Source organism: Nicotiana tabacum, chromosome 20 (assembly GCF_000715075.1).
Source record: "Nicotiana tabacum cultivar K326 chromosome 20, ASM71507v2, whole genome shotgun sequence".
Classification (NCBI taxonomy): Eukaryota; Viridiplantae; Streptophyta; class Magnoliopsida; order Solanales; family Solanaceae; genus Nicotiana; species Nicotiana tabacum.
This window is the reverse complement of record NC_134099.1, coordinates 81661766-81688554: the sequence shown is the minus strand read 5'-3', so window position 1 is coordinate 81688554 and position 26789 is coordinate 81661766. Positions and strand designations below refer to the sequence as shown.

Here is a 26789-nt window from a genome sequence, read left to right as displayed (position 1 = left end):
AGAGGATGTCTCGGGTGAAAAGAACATATATAGTAGGAGGTCGATCGGTCACAACATCCTGTCGGACTTATGAATATTATATTACGAAATTTATCAATGTGGACGAAATTTGTGACGGGTTTAATCTTTCGTCAAGAAGTATTTGCTAACATTATTATTTAGGACGGATTCAAGTGAACTCATTACTTTCGACTTGAAGTATATATATAAGTGTATGTATATAGAGGTGCATTTAGTCTGCAAGCAGAGGCGGACCTACGTTAAGGGTTGAGGGGTCACGTGACCCCGTTAGCCTCGGCAAAAAGCCTGTATATAGTATAATATATATATGTACATTTATATGGGACCCCTTAAATGTTTTAAGTGTGCCCCCAGAAACAAAGAAGTAGATGGGCGAACTGGTTGCTTTGAGCACTTAAATTCCCAACTTTGCTGGTGACGCAAGTTCGAAATCCCCTTTAGCCCTTTAGCTTCTTTTTTTTCCTCCTTTCTATTTTTACTCTTTGAGTACAATATAATTTATATTTAATAGCAAATTGCTTTATCTTTTACTTTTATCTCTTTTTTTTTAATTCAATTATAATTTAGTACTAATATATAATAGTTAACTTAATTAATATTTTAGTTCTTTGATTACAATATAATTTATATTTAATAGCAAATTATTTTTTTACTTTTATCTCTTTTTTTATATTTCATTTATAGTTTAATACTAATACACAATAGTCAACTTAATTAATTTTATTCCTTCTCTTCCCATAGCACTTATTTTGCGAAGAAATCTCTTTTTCTCATATATATATATATATATATATGTTCGGTGTTTTTTTTTCTTCTTTAGAATATTATCGCTGGTGATTAGTCCGTCGCGCTCAAATCCTGGGTCCGCCTCTGCATGTACATATGCAAAATAAAGAAATAACTAAATAAAATGACGCTAAATTCCGAATTCGCCTATGTATACTTGTGCCGCTTTTCTATTGCTGCATTGGCTTTTCTTTATCTCTTTTGTGTTGAAACTTTTTGAATTTAGCAGGCAAGGTAGTGAAGAATGGGGACTGAGGGTGATCAACAGACAAAGTCAGAAGGAGGAGAAGTAGGAATAAGGAGAAGAGTATGTTCATGCACAAAAGACGATTTTCTGCCCGAGGAATCATTTAAAAGCTGGGGAAATTACGCGAATGCGCTGATACAAACGCCAACAAGGCTAATAGACAGGATCCTAACACGTTCTGAAGAAGCGGAAGAGTTACAGGCAAAGTCACGGAGCCAGAATGAAATGAAGAAGACACTTACTTGGTGGGATTTGATATGGTTTGGAATGGGAGCTGTTATTGGAGCTGGAATATTTGTTCTCACAGGTCTTGAAGCTAATCAAGAAGCTGGCCCTGCTGTTGTTTTATCCTATGCTGTATCTGGGATCTCTGCATTGCTCTCTGTTTTTTGCTATACTGAGTTTGCTGTCGAGATTCCTGTAGCAGGTAAATGGATTTTTCCATATTATTTTGCAGTATCAGTGTAAAGAATTGCTACAAAATCAATCAGAGGCAGATTCAGGATTTATATTTGGTGGATTCAACAAGTAGGTTTTATAACTGAATCCGTTAATACTTCTGAAATGATGTGTCCAAAATTCAATTTGTCAAAATTTCAAAGACTTTTTCATATATACTCATACTCCTTGTCGAAAAGACGGGATTCAGTAAACTCATCAGGTATATACTCCATTCACCTCTGCAATCCGTGCATGTTAACCTGTTTACTTGTTTAGATAACTAATCCTTACACTTACCAATTATCTCTTATGTAACATGTACTATTCTTTACATGGCAGTGTTAATAGTTAATCTCTAAGTTAAGTCCTAATATTTCTTCTTTAAGTATCAGTAACGAAGTCCAATAATGATGTTTTAGGTGGTTCATTTGCTTACTTGAGGGTGGAGTTAGGTGACTTTGTTGCCTTCATTGCTGCTGGTAATATACTTCTTGAATATGTGATTGCTGGTGCTGCAGTAGCTCGTACGTGGACTTCCTATTTTGCAACTCTACTAAACTTCAACTCCAACAAATTCCTCATCAAGGTGAATGGTTTAGCAGACGGATACAACGAGCTAGATCCTATTGCTGTTGGTGTTTGCCTCATCATCTGTCTTATTGCAATTTATAGTACAAAAGGTTCATCTCGCCTCAATTATATCGCCACAATCATTCACATTTTCGTGATCTTTTTCATCATCATCTGTGGCCTAATAAAGTCAGATACCAAGAATTACACCCTTTTTGCACCATTTGGCGTTCGTGGGATTTTCAAAGCTTCTGCAGTTTTGTTCTTTGCATATGTTGGTTTTGATGCGGTTTCCACTACCATGGCCTTCGCTTTAGCTACTGTGTTTGTTATCTCCTCTATCTCTTTCCCTACTGACTTGACTATGTCACCATTTTCATTTCTTATACAAAAACCTATTGAGCTCCTGCCTGGATTTCCCCTCGATGCACCATCCGTATTAACTTTTAGCCATCTTCCACTTGGAAATTCCCACATGACTTTTGTAACCTTAAGTTTAGGAGTGAAATTTTCCATCCTAGCTAATAGATCTTGCCATTTGTGAGGTACCATGTCCATCCCAGGCTTTCTCACTCTCACTAATGCCTGTAGATTTGATGAAACTTGATAAATCACCCTGCTAGTTGTCACCCCCTCCCCATACTTCATACTATTTCTTCTTTTCCAAAGTTCCCAGACTACGCATGAGGGGAGTGCTTGCATTACTGGTTTTAATCTTAAGCACACATTTGCAGTCCAACATTTTGTGATTGCTTGGTGCAATGTAAGTCCTTCCACATCTATTCCTGCCTTCGATAGAAAATACTTTCAAATTGTCTTTGCAGTTTCTGATCTAAAAAACAAGTGCTGAAGAGATTCCTCGTCAGGCTGTACACAACACCAACATTTAGATGGCATGCAGTAACCTACCCTTTTCAAGAAATCATCTAAAGGTAGATTTGCTTTCCACTCTTTCCACATGAAAAATGCTATTTTAAAAGGCAGTCCCTTTACCCAAATCATTCTATAAGCTTTTCTTGGTTCGTCTCTTCTTCTCGTATACTCCCATGCTGACTTAACTCTGAAATATCCTGTTGTTTCCAGCATCCAAAAAGGCCTATCAAGAACCCTCATTGTTGAAGGTGGTTTGATTTTCTCCAGAATGTGTACTGCTAACTCTTCAGGAAGCACTTCAAAAAGCCTGTCCACATCCCACTCACCATCTAAGGTAACATCATGTACATTTTGTACATTTTCATCAATGTCAAAGTCCTGAGGCACAAAAAATATAGTGCCCCAAGACCTGTCCAGTTTTCATACCAAAATAGTGAGGATCCCATTTTTGCTTGCCAAAGGATTTGATGTTAAATCAGATCTCTGCATTCCAACATTTTTCTCCAGATGTGAGACCCCCTTTTCCACGGAACAATTACAGGATTTAATTTTTTACAGTATTTCTGACATACGAAAGAGCTCCATAGGCTTGGTTTTGTTCTGAAATTCCACCACAACTTGCTGAATAATGCCTTTGTTACATCATGCAGTGACCTGAAACCTATTCCTCCTTCCTCAACTGGCATGCATAAGGTATTCCATGAAGCCCAATGCCTACTAGTTCCTCCTACAGCGCTGCTCCAGAAAAACTGAGCAAACAATTTGTGCAACCTATTTATCACATACTTTGGAGGGTTTACAGCTGATAGTAAATGCATAGGCATGCTTTGCAATACATGGGATATGAGAACTGCCCTGCCCCCTACTGATAATAACTTGCCCTGCCATGATTGCAGTTTGTCCATTACTTTAGTAATTAGGGGCTAATAAAATTCCAACTTTCTCCTTGCATAAAATATTGGACAACCTAAAAATATGATAGGGAAATCATTCCTATGAATGCCTGTGATCCTTTCCACCTTGCTGACCACTTCCATGACTGTTAAATGATGCAGGTACACAGCTAATTTGGTCTTGTTAACAAGCTGCCCAGATGCATTTTCATATGCCTTCAGCACTTGCATAATCAGCATCAGAGATGTTTCATCTGAGGATGAGAAAATAATCATGTCATCTGCATACGCCAAATGATTGATCTTTGGACTCCACTTTGGCATCCCAAATCCACAAAAATACAGGTTAGTATGTAGTGCATTGAGACCCCTAGATAATGCTTCTGCTGCCAATATAAACAAAGTTGGAGATACAGGATCACCTTGTTTTATTCCCCTTGAGGACTTAAAGAACCCATGAGCTTGACCATTTATTAGAATATAATACCAATTGTTTGAAACTAATTCAAAGACAAACCCTATCAACCTTTCTGTGAATCCCAACTTTTCTCAGAACCTTGGTTAGGAATAGTCAAGATATTCTATCATAAGCTTTGGTCATATCTAGTTTCAGGATGACATTAGGTCTAGCCTTAGTTCTAAGTCTAATGTCAGTCACTATCTCCTGAGTTAGAAGGATGTTTTATACTATATTCCTTCCCTTAACAAAACCTGCCTGTTCCTCCGATATCAGACTTGGGAGAAATTTCACTAGCCTTTCATGTACCACCCTTGAAATAACCTTATTAGAAAACTTACTGAGGCTTATTGGTCTTAAATCAGAAAATGTGGTAACTTCTTTTTTCTTTGGTAGAAGAACTAGGTTTGTGTGTGTTACACACTTGGGTAGCTCATGACCATTGAAAAAATCCCTCACCATGTCGTATAGGTCATCGCCTATTAAGTCCCAACAAGAATGATAAAATTTTCCTGTCATACCATCTGGCCCCCCAGCACTATCACCATTAAGTCCAAGTACTGCCATTTTAACATCCTCTTTTGTTGGTTGCTTAATCAATTCTGCATTCTGCTCAGTGTTAATCAGATTAGGAACATGCTCTACGATATCAAATGATGCAGGAGTAGCTACTTCTGTGAACTGTTCCTCGTAGAATTTGATTGCCTCTTCTGCAATTTCTTGTTCTTCTTCAATCCAGGTTCCTCCACTGTTTTGAATTCTGTTAAGTTGAAGTCTCTTCCTCCTACCTCTCACTTGTGCGTGGAAGAACTTAGTATTCCTATCCCCTTCCTTGAACCAAGTCATGCCTGCCTTTTGTTGCCAATATTTCTCCTTTAGTGCCAGACATTTGATCAATTCTGCCTGAACCTTTTGTAATCTTTCCATGTTCATCCCTGTAGGATTTGCTTCAAATTCTGCTTCATGAACCATCACTACCTCTTTCATACTTGCTATCTTTTGGAAAATATCTCCAAATGTAGCCTTACTCCACAATGAAAAGGCCTTCTTTACTTTTTTAACTTGTGATTAAAAAGAATAAAAGGATTTGCACTGAATTCAGCATACCAATTCTCTTTCACCACATCTTTAAAAGTCGCATGTTCCACCCAAAAATTCAAGAACTTAAAAGGTTTTTTTATAGGTGGAGTCTCAATATTACACTTCAGATACATTGGACTATGATCAGAGCCAGTCTTTGACAAATGTTGCACCTCTATTCCTGGAAATGTTTGTTGGAACTCAACATTGGCCAAACATCTGTCTAGTCTTTTGAATATACAGTCTTCCTCTGCTCTCCCATTCCACCATGTAAATATGCTTCCTTTAAATCCAAGGTCGAATAGATTGCAAGTGTTGATGCAGTGTCGAAAATCATCAATTTCATTCAATGACACAAGTAACCCACCAAACTTCTCTTCTTCGTCCCATATTACATTGAAATCACCTCCTACAAGCCATGCTGCATCCATATCCCTTGCCATTGCATATAATGAATCCCACAATTCTATCATCTCAATTGCATCACATTTTGCGTATATCAATGTTAAGACGAACTCCACATGCGATTCAGTATGAAACAATCTTAGTGTTAATTGTTGCACCATATTGTACATAACAGTTACCTCAAATACCTCATCTATAAAAGCCTAGATCTTGTTGGAAACATTTGAAATTGCCTGTGCAAGTCCTATCTTGTTTCTGTACCTTTCCAGTTTTTTTGCTTGTTGCTTTGGCTCCATTAATCCTACAAAATTATAGTGATTTTGCCTATGCATTTTTGTCAACCTTTCAAAGGCATGATGTGTGTTGACTGACCTTATATTCCAAATGAGAGCATTCATCACTGATTGTTTGATTTAGTTAGCGTTCTCCTTGTGTGCATCCCAGCTTTTGGTGCTGCAATATTATCTTTTTGTTGCTTCTTCTTACCTTTTGCTGCTGATTTTGCCTTTTCCACTTGTGTAGGTGATAAGTCACCTTTCTTTGCAGCATTCATAAGGTGTTGGGTAGTTGATTCTTGATCCATGTCGTATCTTGTTTTACCAGGTTCTTCTCCCTCTTCATTGTCTTCCTTCCCTCCTGATGTAGCTCCAAATGCATTCTTTTTAGGGACCAAGGCTTTCTCTTCTCCTCTTTTTAATAGCTGCAACTGGTTTTTCTCCAATGTAATAGTAATATTTACTATTTCTATTTTTTGTTTTGGTTGTTTCTCCTTCTCTGTTTTGTTGTGTCCTTGTGGTTCTTCTTGTGATTTCTGAAGTTGATCATCTTCTGTTCCTCCAGGATCATTTACCTCTGGGCTTCTTCCTTCATAGTTACTAATTTCTGTGACTTCTGCTGTCTGAAAATTATTGATGTGCTCACCATTTTTTGATCCTTCCTTTATTAAATAATTACCAGTTGTATTGTCGTCATTGGGATGAATCTCTCCATTTACACTTTGCTCATCTTCTTCTTTGTCATTCTCATTGGGTTCCTCATCAGCTTGTGCTCCTAATGGTACTTCGTTCTCCTCTGAATCGTATTCCCTTTGTGCCTCCCATAGTCTGCCTCCACATTCTTGCACTCTTTCTTTAAATGTAGACAATTTTGACCCTTCTGCTTGAGAATTTGGATTTTTATTAAGTACCTTGTTCACTAATGTATCTTTTGATGGGATTTCCTGGCATGGTTTATTGATCTTCACTATTCCTTCTCCTGTTTTATCCTTGAAGCTTCTTTCTACCCATTGTGCGGTATCGTTTTTTGATTTTGATGCCTCATTTCCATTGACTAGACCATTAGTCGAAATAGTCCCCGATGAGTATAGTTGAAAAGCTTGTGCTGCTGGATTTAACTTTCCCCAATTATTGACCATATTTTTTGGTTTTTGCTTTGTAGATGCTTGGTTATGAAGTGCTGAACTGTTTGTTGCTATATTAGATGCCACCATTGCCAATTGATTAACAGGTTCTTCCTCTTCATCCATCCCTTGTAATATTGCAAACTTGTTAGCTATTTGAACATGATCATTATCTTCATTGTCTACTGCCACCAACTCCTTATCACTGTTGCTTTGTGCTTCTACTTGTCTCTCTACAGTGCTTGTACCCTCCTTGTTCTTATTGTTTTCAAACTACTTGGCTGGGGTCATCTTCATTTCATTATTAGTGAGACTAGTATTTTGATTTACTACATTTCTAACTCTGTTGTCCTTCACTTCCTTCCATTGCTCTTTTGCTGTAACATTAACATTACCCACGACCTTTCCACTAGATAACATCATTATAGGCTGTGAGTTCCCTATGTCCTGTTTCTTAGCTGTATCTGCTTGGTTGTAATTATCCTTCTCCACATATAGTTCAGGGTGTATCCTCCAGCATTCAAATTGATCATGCCCTTGAAGTTTACAATGTCTGCAATATTTAGGTAGCATGTCATATTGAATTCTCACCCATTCAGTTCTTGTTGTTCCATTAGCTTCATTTACTATGTCCATCCTCACCTTTTTAGGTAGATCTGCAAGTAAGTCCACTAGTACCTTCACCCTAGCACAACTAGGTCTAGTTTTATTGATTGTTGCCATGTCTAGATGCATAGGTTTACCTACTGCTGAAGCAAGAGAAAATAGACATTCCTTTACAAAAAAGGTTGGCAATAGACCTGGGAATGAAATCCAAGCCATTGCCTTGGGTGTTTCTTCATCTGCTCTAAACTTTGAGTCATAAATCAACGGTCTAAGCTGATATTGATAGCCATCCCTGTCCCTTATGTAATGAGTTTTTGATGAGAAATGAAGATAATCCTGCCTTAACGTCATTCTAATTAAAATATTTCTATCCCTTAGAAAACCAATGTTACATTCACCTTTAATTCCGCATTGAATTGGTATTAACTTACGCAATTGTTGAATTTCTGGGTTTCCATAAGAACATTTACCAACTATTGCATATTGTAATCCTTCGATGATATCCATCCTTTCTACTTCTGCTTCTGTGAACTGAATAACATGTTCTCCATTCAGTATTGTAGGTGGACGAATAGGAATTGGCTCAACTTCCTGTTGCTCTTGCATTGCAGCATTTAAAGTGCAAGGTTTCAGAAATTTGGAGTAATCCATCGGCTGTTTGTTGTTATTTGTGTTCCCTGATGTTTGTGCAATGTTTGGAGGAGGTTGTTTAGGCAGCGCAGCCTCCAAATGTGGCTGGCCACCTGCCTGTGTGTCCATTACAGTTGTAATCCTTTAGCACTTTACTTACATGACACAAGTGCAACAGCTTTGCAAGTAAACGATGCTACTGTAATTTGAAGTAACTTCACTTTACTTACTGCGTTGGCTGTGAATCCAAAAATGAAGCTTATAAATCAATCCAATCTTATAAGAGAAGAGAACACTTTCACGTTAACAAAACAAGCTATTGTGCTCAACACTAACGCTGGAATTAGCTGGATTGCTAGAATTGAATGAAGAACATTGTCTGCTACAGTAACTCATGAGAATGAAATTAAGATCTACAAAAATTGACTATAGATCTGAAGTTGATACCAATTGGGTATTATTCGTAAGGAAGTTATGTATCTTTTGAGACCAAGTTTGGTTATTTCCACCACCGGATGCCGGAGTTATGACCGAAAAATGATGACAGAATTACTATTCCTTCTCTTCCTAGAGAGAAGGCTCTCTCTTAGGTTTTTTGATTTTAGGGGTTAGCATTATTTTATAGGGGTAGGAATTAGGTTAGGTCAAATGGGGAATGGGTATGGGCTCAATATTTTGGGCTTGAAGGGATTTAGTTCATGAATTTGGGCTAATTATCTTTGGGGTAGGAAGACTGAATCAAAATCTTTTTTTTCTATTTTTCTTTTTCTTTGATTTTAAAATCTAATAAAATCCTAAATCAATCTAATTTGTAAAAATTAAAATTGTTTATCTATTAGAATAACTAATTAACTTAAAACTAAATAAAACACTACTTTCTAAAGACTAAAAGGTAAATATGTAAAAATGACCATTTTTTGTGATTTTTCTTAAAAAAAATTAATTCCTACATGCAAATTGGACCTAAGATAACATGAAATTAAAACGTGACAATTTTTATGATTATTCTATGATTTAAAAATATTAAAAATGCAAGAAATGCAACTAAATAAAGAAAAACTTCTAAAATCCCTTAAAAATTATTTTTGGTTTATTTTTAGGAGTTATTTTCATGTAGGGCAAAAATTAGGTGCTCACATATACCCCTCTCAGACCCTCACAGCTGACCGCAGAAAAAGGACCGCGGCCGCGGAGCTCCACCACGGACTACAAAATATCGAGTGCGGTCGCGAAGATATGGCCTTGCTCACCGCTGACCGCAAAAACCCCACCGCGGTCGCGAAGATTCACCGCGGACCGCGAAGCTCATTTCAGAGACCTGCAACTTCTCTGAACCTGTAACAGTTATTTCCTAAGTCTAAATTCACTCTGTGGCCTATCCAAAACTCACCCGAGCTCTCGGGGCTCCAAACTAATCATGCAGGCATGTCTAAAAACATCATACGGACTTGCTCGTGCAATCAAATCATCAAAATAACATCAACAACTACGGATTAAATCTCAAATTCATGAAATCACTCAAGAACATGGAAATTTCTATTTTCTCGACTATAGGTCCGTTTTATACCAAACGAACTCCGATCTTACCAAATTTCATAGACTCAACCATTTTATTATTTTAAACTTGTACCAGGCTCCGAGACCAAGATACGGGCCCAATACCATCAAGAAATTACATCAATTTACTTCTAAAAGCCTTTATATTTTCCAGCAAATAATTTTCTTTAAAAATTCTTTTCTCGGGCTTGGGACCTCGGAATTCTATTCCAGGCATACGCCCAAGTTCCATATATTACTACGGACCCTACGAGACTATCAGATCACGGGTACGGTTCCATTTACCCAGAGTATATTGACCAAGGTCAACTTTAAGCAATTTTAAAGGCCAATTTCCTTATTTTACTTAGATTTCACATAAGAGCTTTTCGGAAACGCGCCCGGACTGCGCATGCAAATCGAGGTGAGACAAAAGGAGATTTTTAAGGCCTCGGAACACAGAATTTACTTTCAAAATAATCGTTCGTCTCGTTCGTCCTCGAACAGACATAAGAAAAGTACCTGAGTCAGAGAAAAGATGGGGATATCGGCTCCGCATATCAGACTCGGACTCCCAGGTCGTTGCCTCAACAGGCTGACCCCTCCACTGAACACGAACCGAGGGAAAACTCTTCGATCTCAACTGACGAGCATGCCGGTCTATAATAGCTACCCGCTCCTCCTCATAGGACAAGTCATTGTCCAACTGGACAGTGCTGAAGTCTAACACGTGGGATGGATCGCCGTGATACTTTCGAAGAATGGACACATGAAACATTGGATGCACGGTTGATAAACTCGGCGACAACGCAAGTTTGTAAGTCACATCTCCCATTCGATCAAGAATATCAAACGGGCCAAAGAATCTAGGGATTAGCTTGCCCTTCTTTTCAAATTTCATCATGCCCTTCATAGGCGACACCAGAAGCAACACCCACTCGCCGACCATAAATGCCACATCACAAACCTTACGGTCAGCATAACTCTTTTGCCTGGATTGAGCTATACGAAGCCTATCCTGAATGATCTTGACCTTGTCGAAGGCATCTTGTACTAGATCCGTACCCAACAACCGAGCCTCTCTCGGCTCAAACCACCCAACCAGCGACCGACACCGCCTACCATATAAAGCCTCATCGGGAGCCATCTTGATGCTCGACTGGTAGTTGTTGTTGTTGGAAAACTCTGCTAAAGGCAAGAACTGATCCCACGAGCCTCCAAAGTCAATAACACAAGCTCGGAGCATATCCTCCAAAATTTGAATTAGTACCCTCAGACTGCCCGTCCGTCTGAGGATGAAATGTTGTGCTCAACTCGAACCGTGTGCCCAACTCACGCTAAACTGCCCTCCAGAAATGTGAGGTAAATTACGTACCTCGGTCCGAAATGATAGACACGGGCACACCATGATGACGAAATATCTCCCGGATATAGATCTCGGCTAACCTCTTAGAAGAATAGGAAACTGCCACAGGAATGAAATGTGCTGACTTGGTTAGCCTATCAACAATAACCTAACACTGCATTGAATTTCCTCTGAGTCCGTGGGAGTCCAACAACGAAGTCCATAGTGATACGCTCCCACTTCCACTCAGGAATCTCAATCTTCTGGAACAAACCACCAGGTCTCTGATGCTCATACTTTACCTGTTGACAGTTCAAACACCAAGCCACATATGCAATAATATCCTTCTTCATCCTCCTCCAGCAATAATGCTGCCGCAAGTCCTGATACATCTTAGCGGCGCCCCGATGAATAGAGTACCGGAAACTATGGGACTCTTCTAGAATCAACTCACGAAGTCCATCCACATTAGGCACACAAATACGACCCTGTATCCTCAAAACTCTATCATCTCCAACTGTAACCTGCTTGGCACCTCTGTGCTGCACTGTGTCTCTAAGGACAAGCAAATAAGCTCAAATAATGAAGAACGAGTGACTATGCAAGCTAACACACGGCTTGGCTCAGAAACATCCAACCTCATGAACTGATTGGCTAAAGCCTGAACATCCAAAGAAAGCAATCTCTCACTGACCGGAATATATGCAAGACTGCCCATGCTGACCGACTTCCTACTCAATGTATCAGCCACTACATTGGCCTTCCCGAGATGGTATAAGATGGTAATATCATAGTCTTTCAATAGCTCCAACCACCTTCTCTGCCTCAAATTTAGCTCCTTCTACTTGAAAAAGTACTGCAGACTCTTGTGATCTATGAACACCTCACGTGATATGCCATACAAATAGTGCCTCCAAATCTTCAGTACGTGAACAATGGCTGCTAGCTCCAAATCATGAACTGGATAATTCTTCTCATGAATTTTCAATTTCCGCAAAGCATATGCAATAACCTTGCCATTCTGCATCAACACCGCACCAAGTCCAATATGAGATGCGTCACAATAAACTATATATGTCCCTGAACCTGTAGGCACCCAAAGCTATATTGAGCTTCAGAAATCTCGCCTCACACTCGTCCGACCATCTGAACTAGGCACCCTACTGAGTCAACCTAGTCATCGGGGTTGTAATAGATGAAAACCCCTCCACAAACCGACGGTAATAGTTTGCCAAACCCAAGAAACTCCGGATCTCTGTAGTTAATGCGGGTCTAGGCCAGTCCTTGACTGCCTCTATCTTCTTCGGATCCACCTGAATACCCTCTGCTAATACAATGTGACCCAAGAATGCAACTGAACTCAACCAGAACTCACATTTCGAAAACTTAGCATATAACTGACTATCTCTCAAAGTCTGAAGAACAACTCTCAGATGCTGCTCATGCTCCTCCCGACTGCGGGAATAGATCAAAATATCATCAATGAAGACTATCACGAATGAATAAAAGTAAGGCTTGAACACTCGGTTCATCAAATCCATGAAAGCTGCTGGGGAATTTGTCAATTCGAATGACATCACCAAGAACTCATAATGCCCGTACCGAATGCGGAAAGCTATCTTAGGGACATCGGATGCCCTAATCCTCAACTGATGGTAGCCAGATCTCAAGTCGATCTTAGAAAACACTTGGCACCCTGAAGCTGGTCAAAAAAATCATCAATCATCGGCAATGGATACTTATTCTTGATTGTGACCTTGTTCAACTGCAGGTAATCAATACACATTCTCATCGATCCATCCTTTTTCTTAACAAACAACATCGGCGCACCCCAAGGCGAGACACTAGGTATAATAAAGCCCTTATCAAGCAAGTCTTGCAACTTCTCCTTCAATTCTTTCAACTTAGGCAGGGCCATACGATACAGCGGAATAGAAATGGGCTGAGTGCCCGGAGCCAAATCAATGTAAAAGTCAATATTCCTGTCAGGTGGAATACCCGGTAGGTCTGAAGGAAATACCTCAGGAAACTCACCAACAACAGGCACAGAATCCATAAAAGGAACCTCGACACCAGAATTATGAACATACGCCAAATAGGCCAAACATCCCTTATTAACCATACGTTGAGCCTTTATATATGAGATAACCCTACGGGTAAAATGACCAAGAGTCCCTCTCCAGTCCAAATGAGGTAAACCCAGCAAGGCTAAGGTCACAGTCTTGGCATGACAGTCCAAGATAGCGTGGTAAGGTGATAACCAGTCCATCCCCAATATGACATCAAAATCAACCATATCCAAAAGTAACAGATCTACTCGGGTCTCAAGACCCCCAATCACAACTATACATGAACGATGGACATGGTCTACCACAATAGAATCACCCACCGGTGTAGACACATATACAGGGGCACTCAAGGAATCACTAGGCATGACCAAATACGGTGCAAAATAAGATGACACATAGGAGTATGTAGATCCTGGATCAAATAGAACTGAAGCATCTTTACTACAAACTAGAACAATACTTGTGATAACTGCATCGGAGGCCTCAGCCTCAGGCCTGGCTGGAAGAGTATAACATCGGAGCTGGGGCCCACCACTCTAAACTACATCCCTGGGACGGCCTCTTGCTGGCTGGCCTCCACCTCTAGCGGCCTGACCTCCACCTCTAGCACCTCTACCTCCACCTCTAACGGGCTGAGCGGGCGGTGGAACACTCAGTTCCTGAACCATGGCACAGGAACCCTGATGCTGAGAACTGCTCGGTGCTCGAGGAAAAAATCTTGCAATATGCCTCGTATCGCCACAAGTATAATAAGCCCTCGGCTACTGAGACTGCTGACCTTGACGGCCTGAATAACCACCCTGAAAACTCTAGAATGGAGGTGCACTGATAGGAGCTGGCGGTGCACTGTAGGGTAGCTGATCAGAATACTGCATATGAGAACCATGGCCACCGGGAGCACAGTGAGAAGCCTGTAGTATTGAATGAAACGGCTTGGAAGGATGGCCCCTACTAAAATAATCCCTTCCTCCAGACGAGGCACCACTGAATCTGGTCGAATGACGAGGCCTCTTATCAGACCCCTGACCACTCTCCTGTAATAGAACCATCTCAACTCTCCTGGCCACATTGGCCGCATCTTGAAAAGAAATCTCGCTCCCCATCTCTTTAGCCATCTGCAATCGAATAGGTTGACCGGGTCCCTCACTGAACCTCATCACTCTCTTTCTCTCTCAGTGGGAAGTATAAGAAGAGCATGACAGGCAAAGTCAATGAATCCGGTCTCGTACTGTGTAACACTCATAGAACCCTACTGGAGACGCTCAAGCTGCCTCTGATAGTTCTCCCTCTAAGTTATCAGAAGAAACTTCTCCAGGAATAGCCGAGAAAATTGATCCCAAGTCAAAGCCGGTGACCTAGCTGGTCTAGCCAGACAATAATCCCTCCACCAAGTCTTGGTAGATCCAGACAGTCGAAAAGCAGCAAGGTCGACCACATTGGTCTCCACTATCCCCAAGTTATGTAGAACCTCATGACAGCTGTCCAAATAATCCTGGAGATCCTCAGAAGATGTACCACCAAAAGTAGTAGTGAAAAGCTTGGTGAACCTGTCCAACCTCCACAAGGCATCAGCAGACATAGTTAGCCCATCACCGGTCTGTGCCCCAACATCAGGCTGAACTACCCCAACTGGCTGAGCTGCTGGAGTCTGAAATTGGGGATCCATCTGCTCTGGAGTGTGAGTGGTACGAGTCTAGGATTCTCCTCCAACCTGGGATCCAGACAGTCGAAAAGCAGCAAGGTCGACCCCATTGGTCTCCACTATCCCCATGTTATGTAGAACCTCATGACAGCTGTCCAAATAATCCTGGAGATCCTCAGAAGATGTACCACCAAAAGTAGTAGTGAAAAGCTTGGTGAACCTGTCCAACCTCCACAAGGCATCAGCAAACATAGTTGGCCCATCACTGGTCTGTGCCCCAACACCAGGCTGAACTACCCCAACTAGCTGAGCTGCTGGAGTCTGAAATTGGGGAGCCATCTGCTCCGGAGTGCAAGTGGCACGAGTTTGGGCTTCTCCTCCAGCCTGGGATCCAGACAGCCGAAAAGTAGCAAGGTCGACCCCATTGGTCTCCACTATCCTCATGTTATGTAGAACCTCATGACAGCTGTCCAAATAATCTTGGAGATCCTCAGAAGATGTACCACCAAAAGTAGTAGTGAAAAGCTTGGTGAACCTGTCCAACCTCCACAAGGCATCAACAGACATAGTTGGCCCCTCATCGGTTTGTGCCCCAACACCAGGCTGAACTACCCCAACTGGCTGAGCTGCTGGAGTCTGAAATTGGGGAGCCATCTGCTCCGGAGTGCGAGTGGCACGAGTCTGGGCTTCTCATCCAGCCTGAGAGACGTCTGGTGCTACAGGAAGCAAGCCTGCCTGGGAGACACTGTCCATAAGGCTCACTAGACGGACCAGAGCATATTGAAGTACCGGGGTGACGATAAACCCCTCTGGGACCTGAGCTGGTCCTGCTAGAACTATCTAGGCTAGAACCTCATCGTCAAACTTAACTTGAGGCTCTGCAGCTAGTGTTGCTGCTCGAGCCTTGGGCTGAGCTTTGCCTCTGCCTTGGGCCCTAGCGCGGCCTCATCCTATGCCCCTCGCAAGAGCTACTACTGGGGGCTCGGGCTGCTGGTCAGCTGATGAAGCGGTACGTGTTCTCATCATCTCGAAAAAATAGAGTGGAAGTTCAATTATCATTGAGAAATCAAGTCGCACGGCAGGAAAGAAGAGATGTGAAGTTTTTCCTAACTCTATAGCATCTGGGGATAAATACAAACGTCTCTGTACCGATCCGTCAGACTCTACTAAGCTTGTCCGTGAATTGTAAGACCTAAGCAACCTAGAGCTCTGATACCAACTTGTCACGATCCGGATTTTCCACCCTCGAGAGTCATAATGGCGCCTACTCATGAAAGCTAGCCAAGCCGAGTATTATAGATTCCTTAACCTTTTATCATTTACGAATTAACAGGTAATCAACAGTGGGATAATCATAATAAATAGAAATGCGGAAGACAAAATCTAATAGTTTAACCAAATACCAATACGAAAATCCAAAATACAACTCTACTCAGAATTGGTGTCACAATGTCACGGACTATCTACGAATACTACAAACAGTGGTCTGAATGGAAAATACAAATCTGTCTTTGAAATACATAAAAACAGAATGGGAAAGATAGAAGGAGATGCCAAGGCCTGCGGACGTCTGCAGGACTACCTCGAATCTCCGCCAATGGACTGAAGGCAACCACCTCGCTATGGTCCAAATGCCCTGGCACCGGGATCTACACACAGTGCAGAGTGTAGTATCAGCACAACCGACCCCATGTGTTGGTAAGTGTCGAGCCTAACCTCGGCGAAGTAGTGACGAAGCTAGGACAAGACTACCAAATAAACCTGTGCAGTTATATCATATACAACAAATAATAACAACAGAAACTAGCAGTTAAAGATGGGAAGGGGGAACAAGCTTCGGGGAATATCATGTACAAACAAAATTTTAGTAAAGAAGTATAAAGAACACCATAAATCAATTATGAGCAAGAATAAGGAAAGACAGTAACACGTGCACGGCATCACCCTTCGTGCTTTTACTCTCATTCTCACATAAGAATCAATATATTCGGCACAATATCACCTTTCGTGCTATTACCTCACATAATCATGGCACGACATTATCCTTCGTGCATTATCACTCATATCATGGCACGACATCCTCCTTCGTGCTTTTACATTTACATATTGGCACGGCATCACCCTTCGTGCATTAACACTCACTCACAAATATCACGCACGACATCACCCTTCGTGCTTTTACATTCTTCCTTACCCAAGAAACAATCACAAAGCAATGCAGGCAAGGGAATCAATAAAATCACAATAGAATCCCGGCAAGGGAACAATAGTATAACAATAATATCCCCGCAAGGAAAATAATATCATGAGCAGTAACATCCCGACAAGGAAAACAATATCAACATCAACATCCCGGCAAGGGAGACAATATCATAAACCTCTTCTCTTTTCCACAATTACTTCACAACTCAACTCTCAACTTGAGCCAATGCCCTATAATGTTCAATTACTAAGAATACTTCTACAAGCCTTGTTCCATATTGAAAATTTTCATATTAAGCATGGATGATACATAATGGAGTCACAACAAAAATAGTATAAGACTCACGGGCATGCTTGACACAAACGTATAGGTACTCGTCACCACACTTATACGTCATACTCAACAAGTAACACATAGCAAATAAGACACCAACTCATATTCCCTCAAGCTAAGGTTGGACCAAACACTTACCTCAATGCCACGAACACAATCAAGCCTCAACTACCGCTTTACCTCTTAATTCCACCACCAACCCGCTTGTATCTAGCCGCAATTTACTTAATAACGTTAATAATTACTAAATAAACCAATTCCAATGCATGAAAATAAATTTTCCCTTGTTTCCCCTAAAAAGTCAAAAATCGACCCCGGGCTAGCTTGGTCCAAACCCGAAATTCAGACCAAAATTCGATTACCCATTCACCCCCGAGCCCGGACCAATTGATTTTGGAATCCGATCTCAATTTGAGGTCTAAATACCCAAAATTTGATATTCTTAAGTTCTACCCGATATACCCAATTGCACCATGAAAACCTAGATTCTAGGATGAAATCTTGTAGAAAGAAGTTAAGAAGTGAAAGAAATGAGTTTAAAATCACTTACTAATATTTTGGGGAAGAAAGAGTGTTTGAAAAATCGCCTCTTATGTTTTAGGGTTTTGAAAATTGAAAAATGGATGGAAAGTCCCGTTTATATATACCCCTCTCAGACCATCACCACTGACCGCATAAAAAGGACTGCGGCCGCGGAGCTCCACCGCAGACCGCGAAATATCGAGTGCGGCCGCGAAGATATGGCCTTGCTCACCGCTGACCGCGAAAACCCCACCGCGATCGCGAAGATTCACCGCGGATCGCGAAGCTCATTTCAGAGACCTGTAACTTCTCTGAACCTGCAACAGTTATTTCCTAAGTCTAAATTCACTTTGTGGCCTATTCAAAACTCACCCGAGCCCTCGGGGATCCAAACTAATCATGCACGCAAGTCAAAAAATATCATACGGACTTGCTCGTACGATTAAATCATCAAAATAACATCAACAACTACGAATTAAATCTCAAATTCATGAAATCACTCAAGAATATTGAAATTTCTATTTTCTCAACTATAGGTCTGTTTTATACCAAACGAACTCCGATCTTATCAAATTTATAGACACAACTAATTTATTATTTTAAACTTGTACCGGGCTCCGGAATCAAGATACGGGCCCGATACCATCAAGAAATTATATTAATTTACTTCTTAAAGCCTTTATATTTTCCAGCAAATAATTTTCTTTAAAAATTCTTTTCTCGGGCTTGGGACCTCGGAATTCGATTCCGGGCATACTCCCAAGTCCCATATTTTATTACAGACCCTACGAGACCGTTGGATCACGGGTTCGGGTCCGTTTATCAAGAATGTTGACCAAGGTCAACTTTAATCAATTTTAAAGGCCAATTTCCTTATTTTACTTAGATTTCACATAAGAGCTTTCCGGAAACACGTCCGGACTGTGCGCGCAAATCGAGGTGAGACAAAAAGAGATTTTTAAGGCCTCGAAACACAGAATTTACTTTCAAATAATTAAAAAAAAAGAAAAAAAATCATTACTACACTTAATATTTTTGGTCCAATAGTATTGTATAGAAAATGAGTACTCCTATTTCATTAAATCGCTCTAGTGTTTTGAGGCAGGAAATAATACCTTATTTGCCGATCGTTTGCATGAAATAAAAAATTAGTAATATCTTCAAGAGGTTTTCGAAATTCGTAACTATTATATAACCTATAAACTATATCACCATTCGAAAGTTTTACTTTTTATTTTGATAATTACAAAGCTGGAATATTTTAAAAAATAATTAGACTTTTGAATATTTAAGAATAACATGAAAATAGAATAAATGATTTATACAAAATTGACTAGTTGAAATGAAATTTTAATACTTTACTAGTATTGTTACTTATAATATACTATTAGTCTTGATTGTTACTTAAATTTTATTGTATCATATCGTTAAATCTGTCTTTGCGTAACGGAAAGTGTCACTTTATATAAAAATCGAGTTAGTGTGATTGTATCGTTACCTTTTTTTTTTCTCAACTTGGCCTTCCTTATTATTAAATAATCTTATCTCTTACCCTACTTTTTTTTTTGTAATATTACAAGTTTATCATTCATATTGTTGGTACATGATATCATATAATAGCAACAAACGATATAATCCATCCACACGTTATTCATTAAAATAATACTCCATCCGTTTCAATTTATGTGAACCTATTTCCTTTTTGGTCAATGCAAAAAAGAATGACCTCTTTTCATATTTGGAAATAATTTACTTTTATGCAATAATTTATATCCACACAAACTATATGTACCTTATTTTACGCCACAAGTTCAAAAGTCTACTCTTTTTTCTTAAACTCTGTATCCAATCAAATGGGTTCACATAAATTGAAACAGAGGGAATAATACAATAGAATACAAATACATTATAAAACGATATGTAACAACCATCCAAACAAGTTGGTAATACATATATGCGTGACCTAGCAATCCAGGAAAATGAAATGTATCAACAAAGTTCAAAATACTTTTTTTTTTGTAATATTACAAGTTTATCATTCATATTGTTGGTACATGATATCATATAATAGCAACAAACGATATAATCCATCCACACGTTATTCATTAAAATAATACTCCATCCGTTTCAATTTATGTGAACCTATTTCCTTTTTGGTCAATGCAAAAAAGAATGACCTCTTTTCATATTTGGAAATAATTTACTTTTATGCAATAATTTATATCCACACAAACTATATGTACCTTATTTTACGCCACAAGTTCAAAAGTCTACTCTTTTTTCTTAAACTCTGTATCCAATCAAATGGGTTCACATAAATTGAAACAGAGGGAATAATACAATAGAATACAAATACATTATAAAACGATATGTAACAACCATCCAAACAAGTTGGTAATACATATATGCGTGACCTAGCAATCCAGGAAAATGAAATGTATCAACAAAGTTCAAAATTCATAGATATACATATATATTTATACAAAAAAATGCTCAGGTTTTTTTGTATGTCTATTTCTTAATGGACATTGTTACTCGCAAAACAATGCAAAATTAGTCCAGACAACATCATTAAAATGCTCAGGTTTTTTTGTATGTCTATCTCTTAATGGACATTGTTACTCGCAAAACAATGCAAAATTAGTCCAGACAACATCATTATATATATATATATATATATATATATATATATATATATATATATATATATATATATCATAAATTGAAACAGAGGGAATAATACAATAGAATGCAGATACATTATAAAACGATATGTAACAACCATCCAAACAAGTTGTTAATACATATATAATGGTGTGACCTAGCAATCCAGGAAAATGAAATGTATCAACAAAGTTCAAAATTCATAGATATACATATATATTTATACAAAAAAATGCTCAGGTTTTTTTGTATGTCTATTTCTTAATGGACATTGTTACTCGCAAAACAATGCAAAATTAGTCCAGACAACATCATTAAAATGCTCAGGTTTTTTTGTATGTCTATCTCTTAATGGACATTGTTACTCGCAAAACAATGCAAAATTAGTCCAGACAACATCATTATGAAAAAAAAAATAATTAACTTCAAGCTTGTTGGACATTAGTACAGAAAAAATTCAATTAACTTACTACAATTTACATATTTATTAGTATGATATAATAGATGTGAACACCTAATTTTTGACAACATTTAATTTTTTTTATCACTTCTTTTATGTAAATATTTTAGGGGGTTTTAACCTACTATTATTTAAGCTTTATTACACTTTTTATTATAGGATAAAAATACCAAAAAATTAAAAGCTGAATTATCACTATTAATATTTTTATTATTATTTTTGGTTTTTTTATATAAAAAAATCCGAAAATATTTTTTTTAAAACAAAAATAATAATTTCGGGAATGATTTAAAAAAATAAGAAAAAGGAAAGTATTGAATAAAAAAAATATATAAAAAATAGGTGGAATTCTCTTCTTTTTTTTTAAAGTAAAAGAATGTAGAAAATTTAAAAAAATAAAAAGTTTTGTGGAAATTTTTAAAAAATTAAAAAGTAAAAGAAGGTTGGAATTAAAAAATAAATATAAAGGTATCTGAAAATTTTAAAAATTTAAAGTAATTGAAAGTAGCATTTTTGAAAGAAAAAGAAAAGATAGTGGTTTGTTTTTTTTTAAAGAAAAGTTAAATAAACTGAGATTCTCTTTTAAAAAAATAAAAAGTGAGATTTTAAATAAGATAAAGTAATTAAAGTTGGAATTTTAAAAATAAAAGTAAATAAAGGTGGGATTTCTTTTTCTAAAAAAATAAAAGCAATTTGTAAGTGGGATTTCTTTTAATTAAAAAAATAAAAAAATAAATCTGAAAATTTCGAAAATTTTGCTATAAATAGAAGAGAAAATTTAGGAAGAAGGGAGTGGGAAAAAAAAGGAAAAACTAGATAGAGAGAAGAAAAAAAAGAGGGGGCGGAGAGAGCAGTATACACTCGATATACACTCTGGATACATAGAATATACAGTGACAGAATTCATTTTGGAGAGAGTAAAAAAGATAGAACCAAATTTTCTGAAATATTGAGAGCGGAAGAACACCATAGAGAGTTCAAATCTAGAAAGAAAAAACAAAGAGAGATTTCCGCACTATTTTTCTTCTCCATTTTTACTAGTTTTCTCCGTGTTGCTGGGATTTCTGGATTGAGGTGTTGAAGCTACTGTGTTGGGCTTTCTGCTGCTGTATGTTGCTGTGTTACATACTACTTTGCTGACCTTCTTCTTCTTGTATTGACAATACCAGGTACACAAACGATACACTGGTTCATCTTGTAAGCTACTCGAAACATGAATGCAAAAAAATGAGAAAGATTTGAAGTTGTAGTTTAATGTAGTCTTTTCTTTCTTTTATTGTCTGTATGTAGAACATTCTATGCCCTGCCCATATAAACTCTTTAAACGACTCACTTTCGAAACTTAACTATAATAACTCGAAAGTATGTAAATAAAGTAGGACATTTTCTTCATTTATTTTAGAGAAAAATGAAAAATAAAAAAATGTAGTCATTCTAAGATTATCTTTTTTTAAAAAATAAATAAATAATGAGACGAGCCTCGCCAAATAAAAATGCAAATTGCAGGGCCCTCAATAATTGGTCATAATAAATACTTAGAATTCGGGATGGACTGTTTAGTGAATATCACTGCTTTCCCAAAGATAATAACGCGTTAGACTCTTTAGACGCGATTTAATTAAATTACATTCTTAAACTCGGGTGCACATTTATGCGACCCAAATCCAAATCTCAACGGAGTCGAAATGTGTCTCTAATCACGGGTACATTGATTGTGACGTGGTCCGAGATGCATGTCCATGACGTTGCAAATTCCTTTAAAAAATAAGAATGAGATGAGTCTCACCGAATAAAAATATAAAATTGTGGGGCCCTCGGTAAATATTTGCTTTAAAATTGCTTAGACTTCGGGATGAACCGTTTAGCAAAATTTCACGGCCCTACCCAAAGTAAATGATACGCTAGTCGCTTTAGGCACGCCTTTTAATAATTTAATTTTCTTAAAACTCGGGTGCACATCTATGTGACCCAAATCCAAATCTCAACAGAGTTGAAATGTGCCAACAACCACGGGTGCATTGATGTGACGTGGTTGGAGATGTATTTCCATGATGTTGCAATTCTTAAAAAAATATATAATAATAATGACGAAAGCGGTTAAAAGTTAAAACTTGCACATGAGCTCATAATTGTATAAAATCAGATAAACAAACCGAATATGACAGTTGAGCGACCGTGCTAGAACCACGGAACTCGGGAATGCCTAACACCTTCTCCCGGGTTAACAGAATTCCTTATCCGGATTTCTGGTTCGCGGACTGTAATACAGAGTCATTCTTTTCCTCGATTCGGGATTAAATTGGTGACTTGGGACACCCTAAATCTCCCAAGTGGCGACTCTGAAATAAATAAACAAATCTCGTTTCGATTGTCCTTTACTTGGAAAAACTCCTTCACCCCTCGCGGGGGCGGAAAAAGGAGGTGTGACAGCTCTGGCGACTCCGCTGGGCACCTAGTAACCCAGAACCACTGGTTCAGGGTTAGAAATTCGAGCTTAAAATAACTGTTATAGTTGGCTTTATTTATTATCTGATTTTTACATGTTTATGCTTAATGTGCTAAATGTTGCTTTTTACCGCTTTAATATTATCTGAATTATGTATATAAAACTTGCTACGAAACCCTTCTTCTTTATGAGTCCTCTGAATTTATGGTGCACACGTGCGCGTGGCCCACCTTTCTATTAGAACTCATACCAAATAAGACGAAGTTGGGACAAGTAACTAGGCCGGGTAGACTTTCGTGCTCCCGGTACGTTGCCCCCACTTCGGCTCAAGTTGTCCACTTGGGTAAGCCAGGTCTAGAACAATATGCCTCAGATTTTTCACTTAGAATAACTCAGCTTCATGCCGGATCCCTAGTAGGAACGTTTGTTTGCATCACGTGCACTTGACTTTGGAGGCTCAACACAGGGGTTGGGTCTGTCTAGGACAGGTGTACCAAAAGATGAAAATGACCATCCTGATGCATCTTACTTTCTTCTACTTGCGCATTTATTTGATTCGGACTTGTGTGTTGACTAACTTTTGAATATCAGGAATAATATGTTGAAATTGAAAAGAAAAAAAAAAGAAATAGCAGTTAGGGAATTGATTGTTTATTTTTGAAAAAAACCCAATGCCCAAATACTGTTAAAACTCTGCCGGAATTTTGAGAAAATGAAAAAAAAATGTCTTATTAGTTTGTTTTATTAAAAGCAAAGGAAAAATAGAAAAAAAAGCGTTGTTCTGTCTTGTTTTTCAAAAAAAATAGAAAAAAAAATAGTTTGTTTTGCCATAAAAATGAAAATGAAAAAGAGTCTTGTTTTTAAAATGATTTTTTTTATTTATTTATTTGTTTATGAAAATGCCAAAATAAAAAAAATAATAAAAAGAGTCGGGCGTTGAAAGTGGTTTTATTATTTGTTGCAAATATATATATATATATATATATATATATATATATATATATATATATATATATATAGTAGTTTTATTATTTGTTGCAAATATATATATATCCAAAAAGTTTTTCTTTATGTCCAATATATATATATATATCTTTATTTGTTGCAAAAAATATTTGTCTTGCCAAAAAGTCTAGAAAAGTTTTTTAGACCCCCAATTTTCAAAACAAAAAATCCAAAAATATTTTTCATTATTGACTTCTTTAGAAAGTCTTTTTAAGTCTTTTTAATTATTTTAAAAATAAAATAAAATAAAATAAATAAAATAAAAAATCCGAAAATATTTTCCTTCTTCTTTCAAAATTGAAAAGAAAATTCAAAATTCAAAAAAATACTTTTAGAAGCATTTCTTTCATTGAAAGTAAAATTCCAAAAATATTTTCTTAGAAATCCTTCTTTGCAAAAATGCTCCATTTCTTCTTTATAAGTCTTTCCTTCAAAAAATAAAATAATAAAAAAAAAGTTAGTTCATTTACTTATTCATGATCTGCCCGAACTACGCGGGTTTGATTCTCACCGGATGTGAGATATGTAGGCAACCCTCATCGGGTCCAACCCCACCTTTTGCTAAAATAGCCAAAAATAAATAAATAATAATAAAAAGAAAAAAAAACATGTCAAAATTTTAATTCTGTCATAAAGAAGTCGGGTGACGCTGTTTTGTCAAAACATAGCCGAATGTTCCCGAAAGGGACGCCGGAAGGCTGACTTTGCATAAACATCCTCCTTTGGGTCATTTTTTAAGATTTGGTCCAGTTGACCCACACAGCCTTAAAAATCTTCGTCCCCGAGACGTTGACGGGCCGTGTTTGCAATATTGAGTTTTTGTAATTTGAAAAATGATAAAAAGAGTCATAAATAAGTCAGGTGATGCTGTTTTGTCAAAACATAGCCGAATGTTCCCGAAAGAAACGCCGGAAGACTGACTTTGCATAAACAGCCACCTTTTGGGTCATGTTTAGGATTTTTTGGTCCAGTTGACCCACACAGCCTTAAAAATCTCCGTCCCCGAGGCGCTGAAGGGCCGTGTTTGCAACACCAGGTTTTATTGTAATTTGAAAAGAAAAAAAAAACAAAGAGTCAGCGGTCAAGTGAATACCATTTGAATTTTTAGTCAAAAATAAGTCGAGCCAGCTTCGGCCGCGTCTTAAACCGTTCTTGCCGAAATAGCCTTAGAGTATCTTTCAGTTGTCGAAAGGCTATTTTCGTAAAAGAACGGACAAGTTGGTAAAGTGTCGTAAAATAACCCTCCCCGGCCTCAAAATTCATGTGAAATTTGGAAGGGGCCACGTTTGCAAAAATAACCGTTCGGTTGCATTTGTCAAACAGAGAAAGGAAGCTGGCCTTTTATTTTTGAGTTTGTAAATCTTTTGATTAGAATATGTGGGTTGTTTGATTTTCGAGTTTGTAGGTCATCTTCAAACCTTTGAAACCCAGTTTGTTTTAATATGAAAATTGAAAAAAAAATGTTTATTATTGTTTATCTTTTATTGGTCCGAACTACGCAAGGTCTGATTCATGCGGGGTCATGATACGTAGGCAATCTCTATAAGATTCGACCACAACAAAAAAAAATTGAAAAAAAAATCGAAAAAAAGGAAAAAGATGTTGCTAGTAATTAGAACCGACTGAGTCCATTCTAACATGTTTTGTTTTGAATTGTGAAGAAAGTTGAGTTGGTCGGTTTGTGGTAAGATGGAAACACAAGATCCAAAGAAAATGATAACTGACATCAAAGTTGTTACAAATGCTCAAGAGACTCAGAGTCAGAGGGTTCAACAAGAGTCTACTGTGCCGGAGAAAAATAGAATACTGAAACAGCAAATGACCGGAGTGTGTCAAGCATGGGCCAGTGGGCAAGGACAGCCTCGTCATGAGTCACAATTTGCGACACAACAAGAGCAGTACCACTCTCCTAAGTACCACCCGTACTCGTTTGATCTTCCTGCAAAGATTGAAGAGCCTGCCCGAAAGATGGTACAAGAAGAAATGACCCAAAGAGTGAAAAGCTTAGAACAATGGTTGAAAAACAGGCAAGGGTTGTCTGGTCAAAAGAGTGTTGCCTTCAAAGATCTATGTATGTTCCCCGATGTCCACTTGCCGCCTGGTTTCAAGACTCCCAAATTTGAAAAGTACGATGGACATGGAGATCCCATTGCCCA

At 38.1% G+C, this 26789-nt stretch overlaps 3 protein-coding genes across 4 annotated transcripts; 1 reads left to right on the top strand and 2 right to left on the bottom strand.

Annotated features, from left to right (window-relative positions):
- Positions 1-964: 964 nt before the first annotated feature.
- LOC107763868 (cationic amino acid transporter 1-like) lies at positions 965-8734 on the top strand. 2 transcript variants are annotated; one of them, XM_075239895.1, is made up of 7 exons: positions 965-1481; positions 1915-2997; positions 3149-3272; positions 3994-4176; positions 6296-6376; positions 7211-7279; positions 8334-8734. In XM_075239895.1, exons 1-2 carry the CDS (start codon positions 1052-1054, stop codon positions 2607-2609), a joined length of 1125 nt encoding a protein of 374 aa, XP_075095996.1. In that variant the 5' UTR covers positions 965-1051; the 3' UTR covers positions 2610-2997; positions 3149-3272; positions 3994-4176; positions 6296-6376; positions 7211-7279; positions 8334-8734. The 2 variants fall into 2 exon arrangements, with proteins under 2 accessions (XP_075095996.1, XP_075095997.1); XM_075239896.1 differs by lacking the exon at positions 6296-6376.
- Positions 2873-5260, bottom strand: LOC142174435 (uncharacterized). Its single transcript, XM_075240228.1, has 5 exons — positions 4810-5260; positions 3967-4361; positions 3571-3819; positions 3365-3457; positions 2873-3316 (listed from the first exon to the last, which is right to left on the bottom strand). The coding sequence occupies exons 1-5, from the start codon at positions 5258-5260 to the stop codon at positions 2873-2875; spliced, it is 1632 nt and encodes a 543-aa protein (XP_075096329.1).
- Positions 5338-5934, bottom strand: LOC142174434 (uncharacterized). Its single transcript, XM_075240227.1, has one exon. It carries the CDS (start codon positions 5932-5934, stop codon positions 5338-5340), a length of 597 nt encoding a protein of 198 aa, XP_075096328.1.
- Positions 8735-26789: the final 18055 nt, after the last annotated feature.

Excerpts from the sequence above, each read along its gene's own strand:
- LOC107763868 (XM_075239896.1), top strand. The coding sequence starts at position 1,052 with ATGGGGACTGAGGGTGATCAACAGACAAAGTCAGAAGGAGGAGAAGTA. Across the intron at positions 1,482-1,914 it reads TGTCGAGATTCCTGTAGCAG|GTGGTTCATTTGCTTACTTG; the intron begins GTAAATGGATTT and ends ATGATGTTTTAG.
- LOC142174435 (XM_075240228.1), bottom strand. The coding sequence starts at position 5,260 with ATGGTTCATGAAGCAGAATTTGAAGCAAATCCTACAGGGATGAACATG. Across the intron at positions 4,362-4,809 it reads TAGTGCTGGGGGGCCAGATG|AAAGGTTGATAGGGTTTGTC; the intron begins GTATGACAGGAA and ends TGGGATTCACAG. Across the intron at positions 3,317-3,364 it reads ATGGGATCCTCACTATTTTG|GACTTTGACATTGATGAAAA; the intron begins GTATGAAAACTG and ends TTTGTGCCTCAG.
- LOC142174434 (XM_075240227.1), bottom strand. The coding sequence starts at position 5,934 with ATGGTGCAACAATTAACACTAAGATTGTTTCATACTGAATCGCATGTG.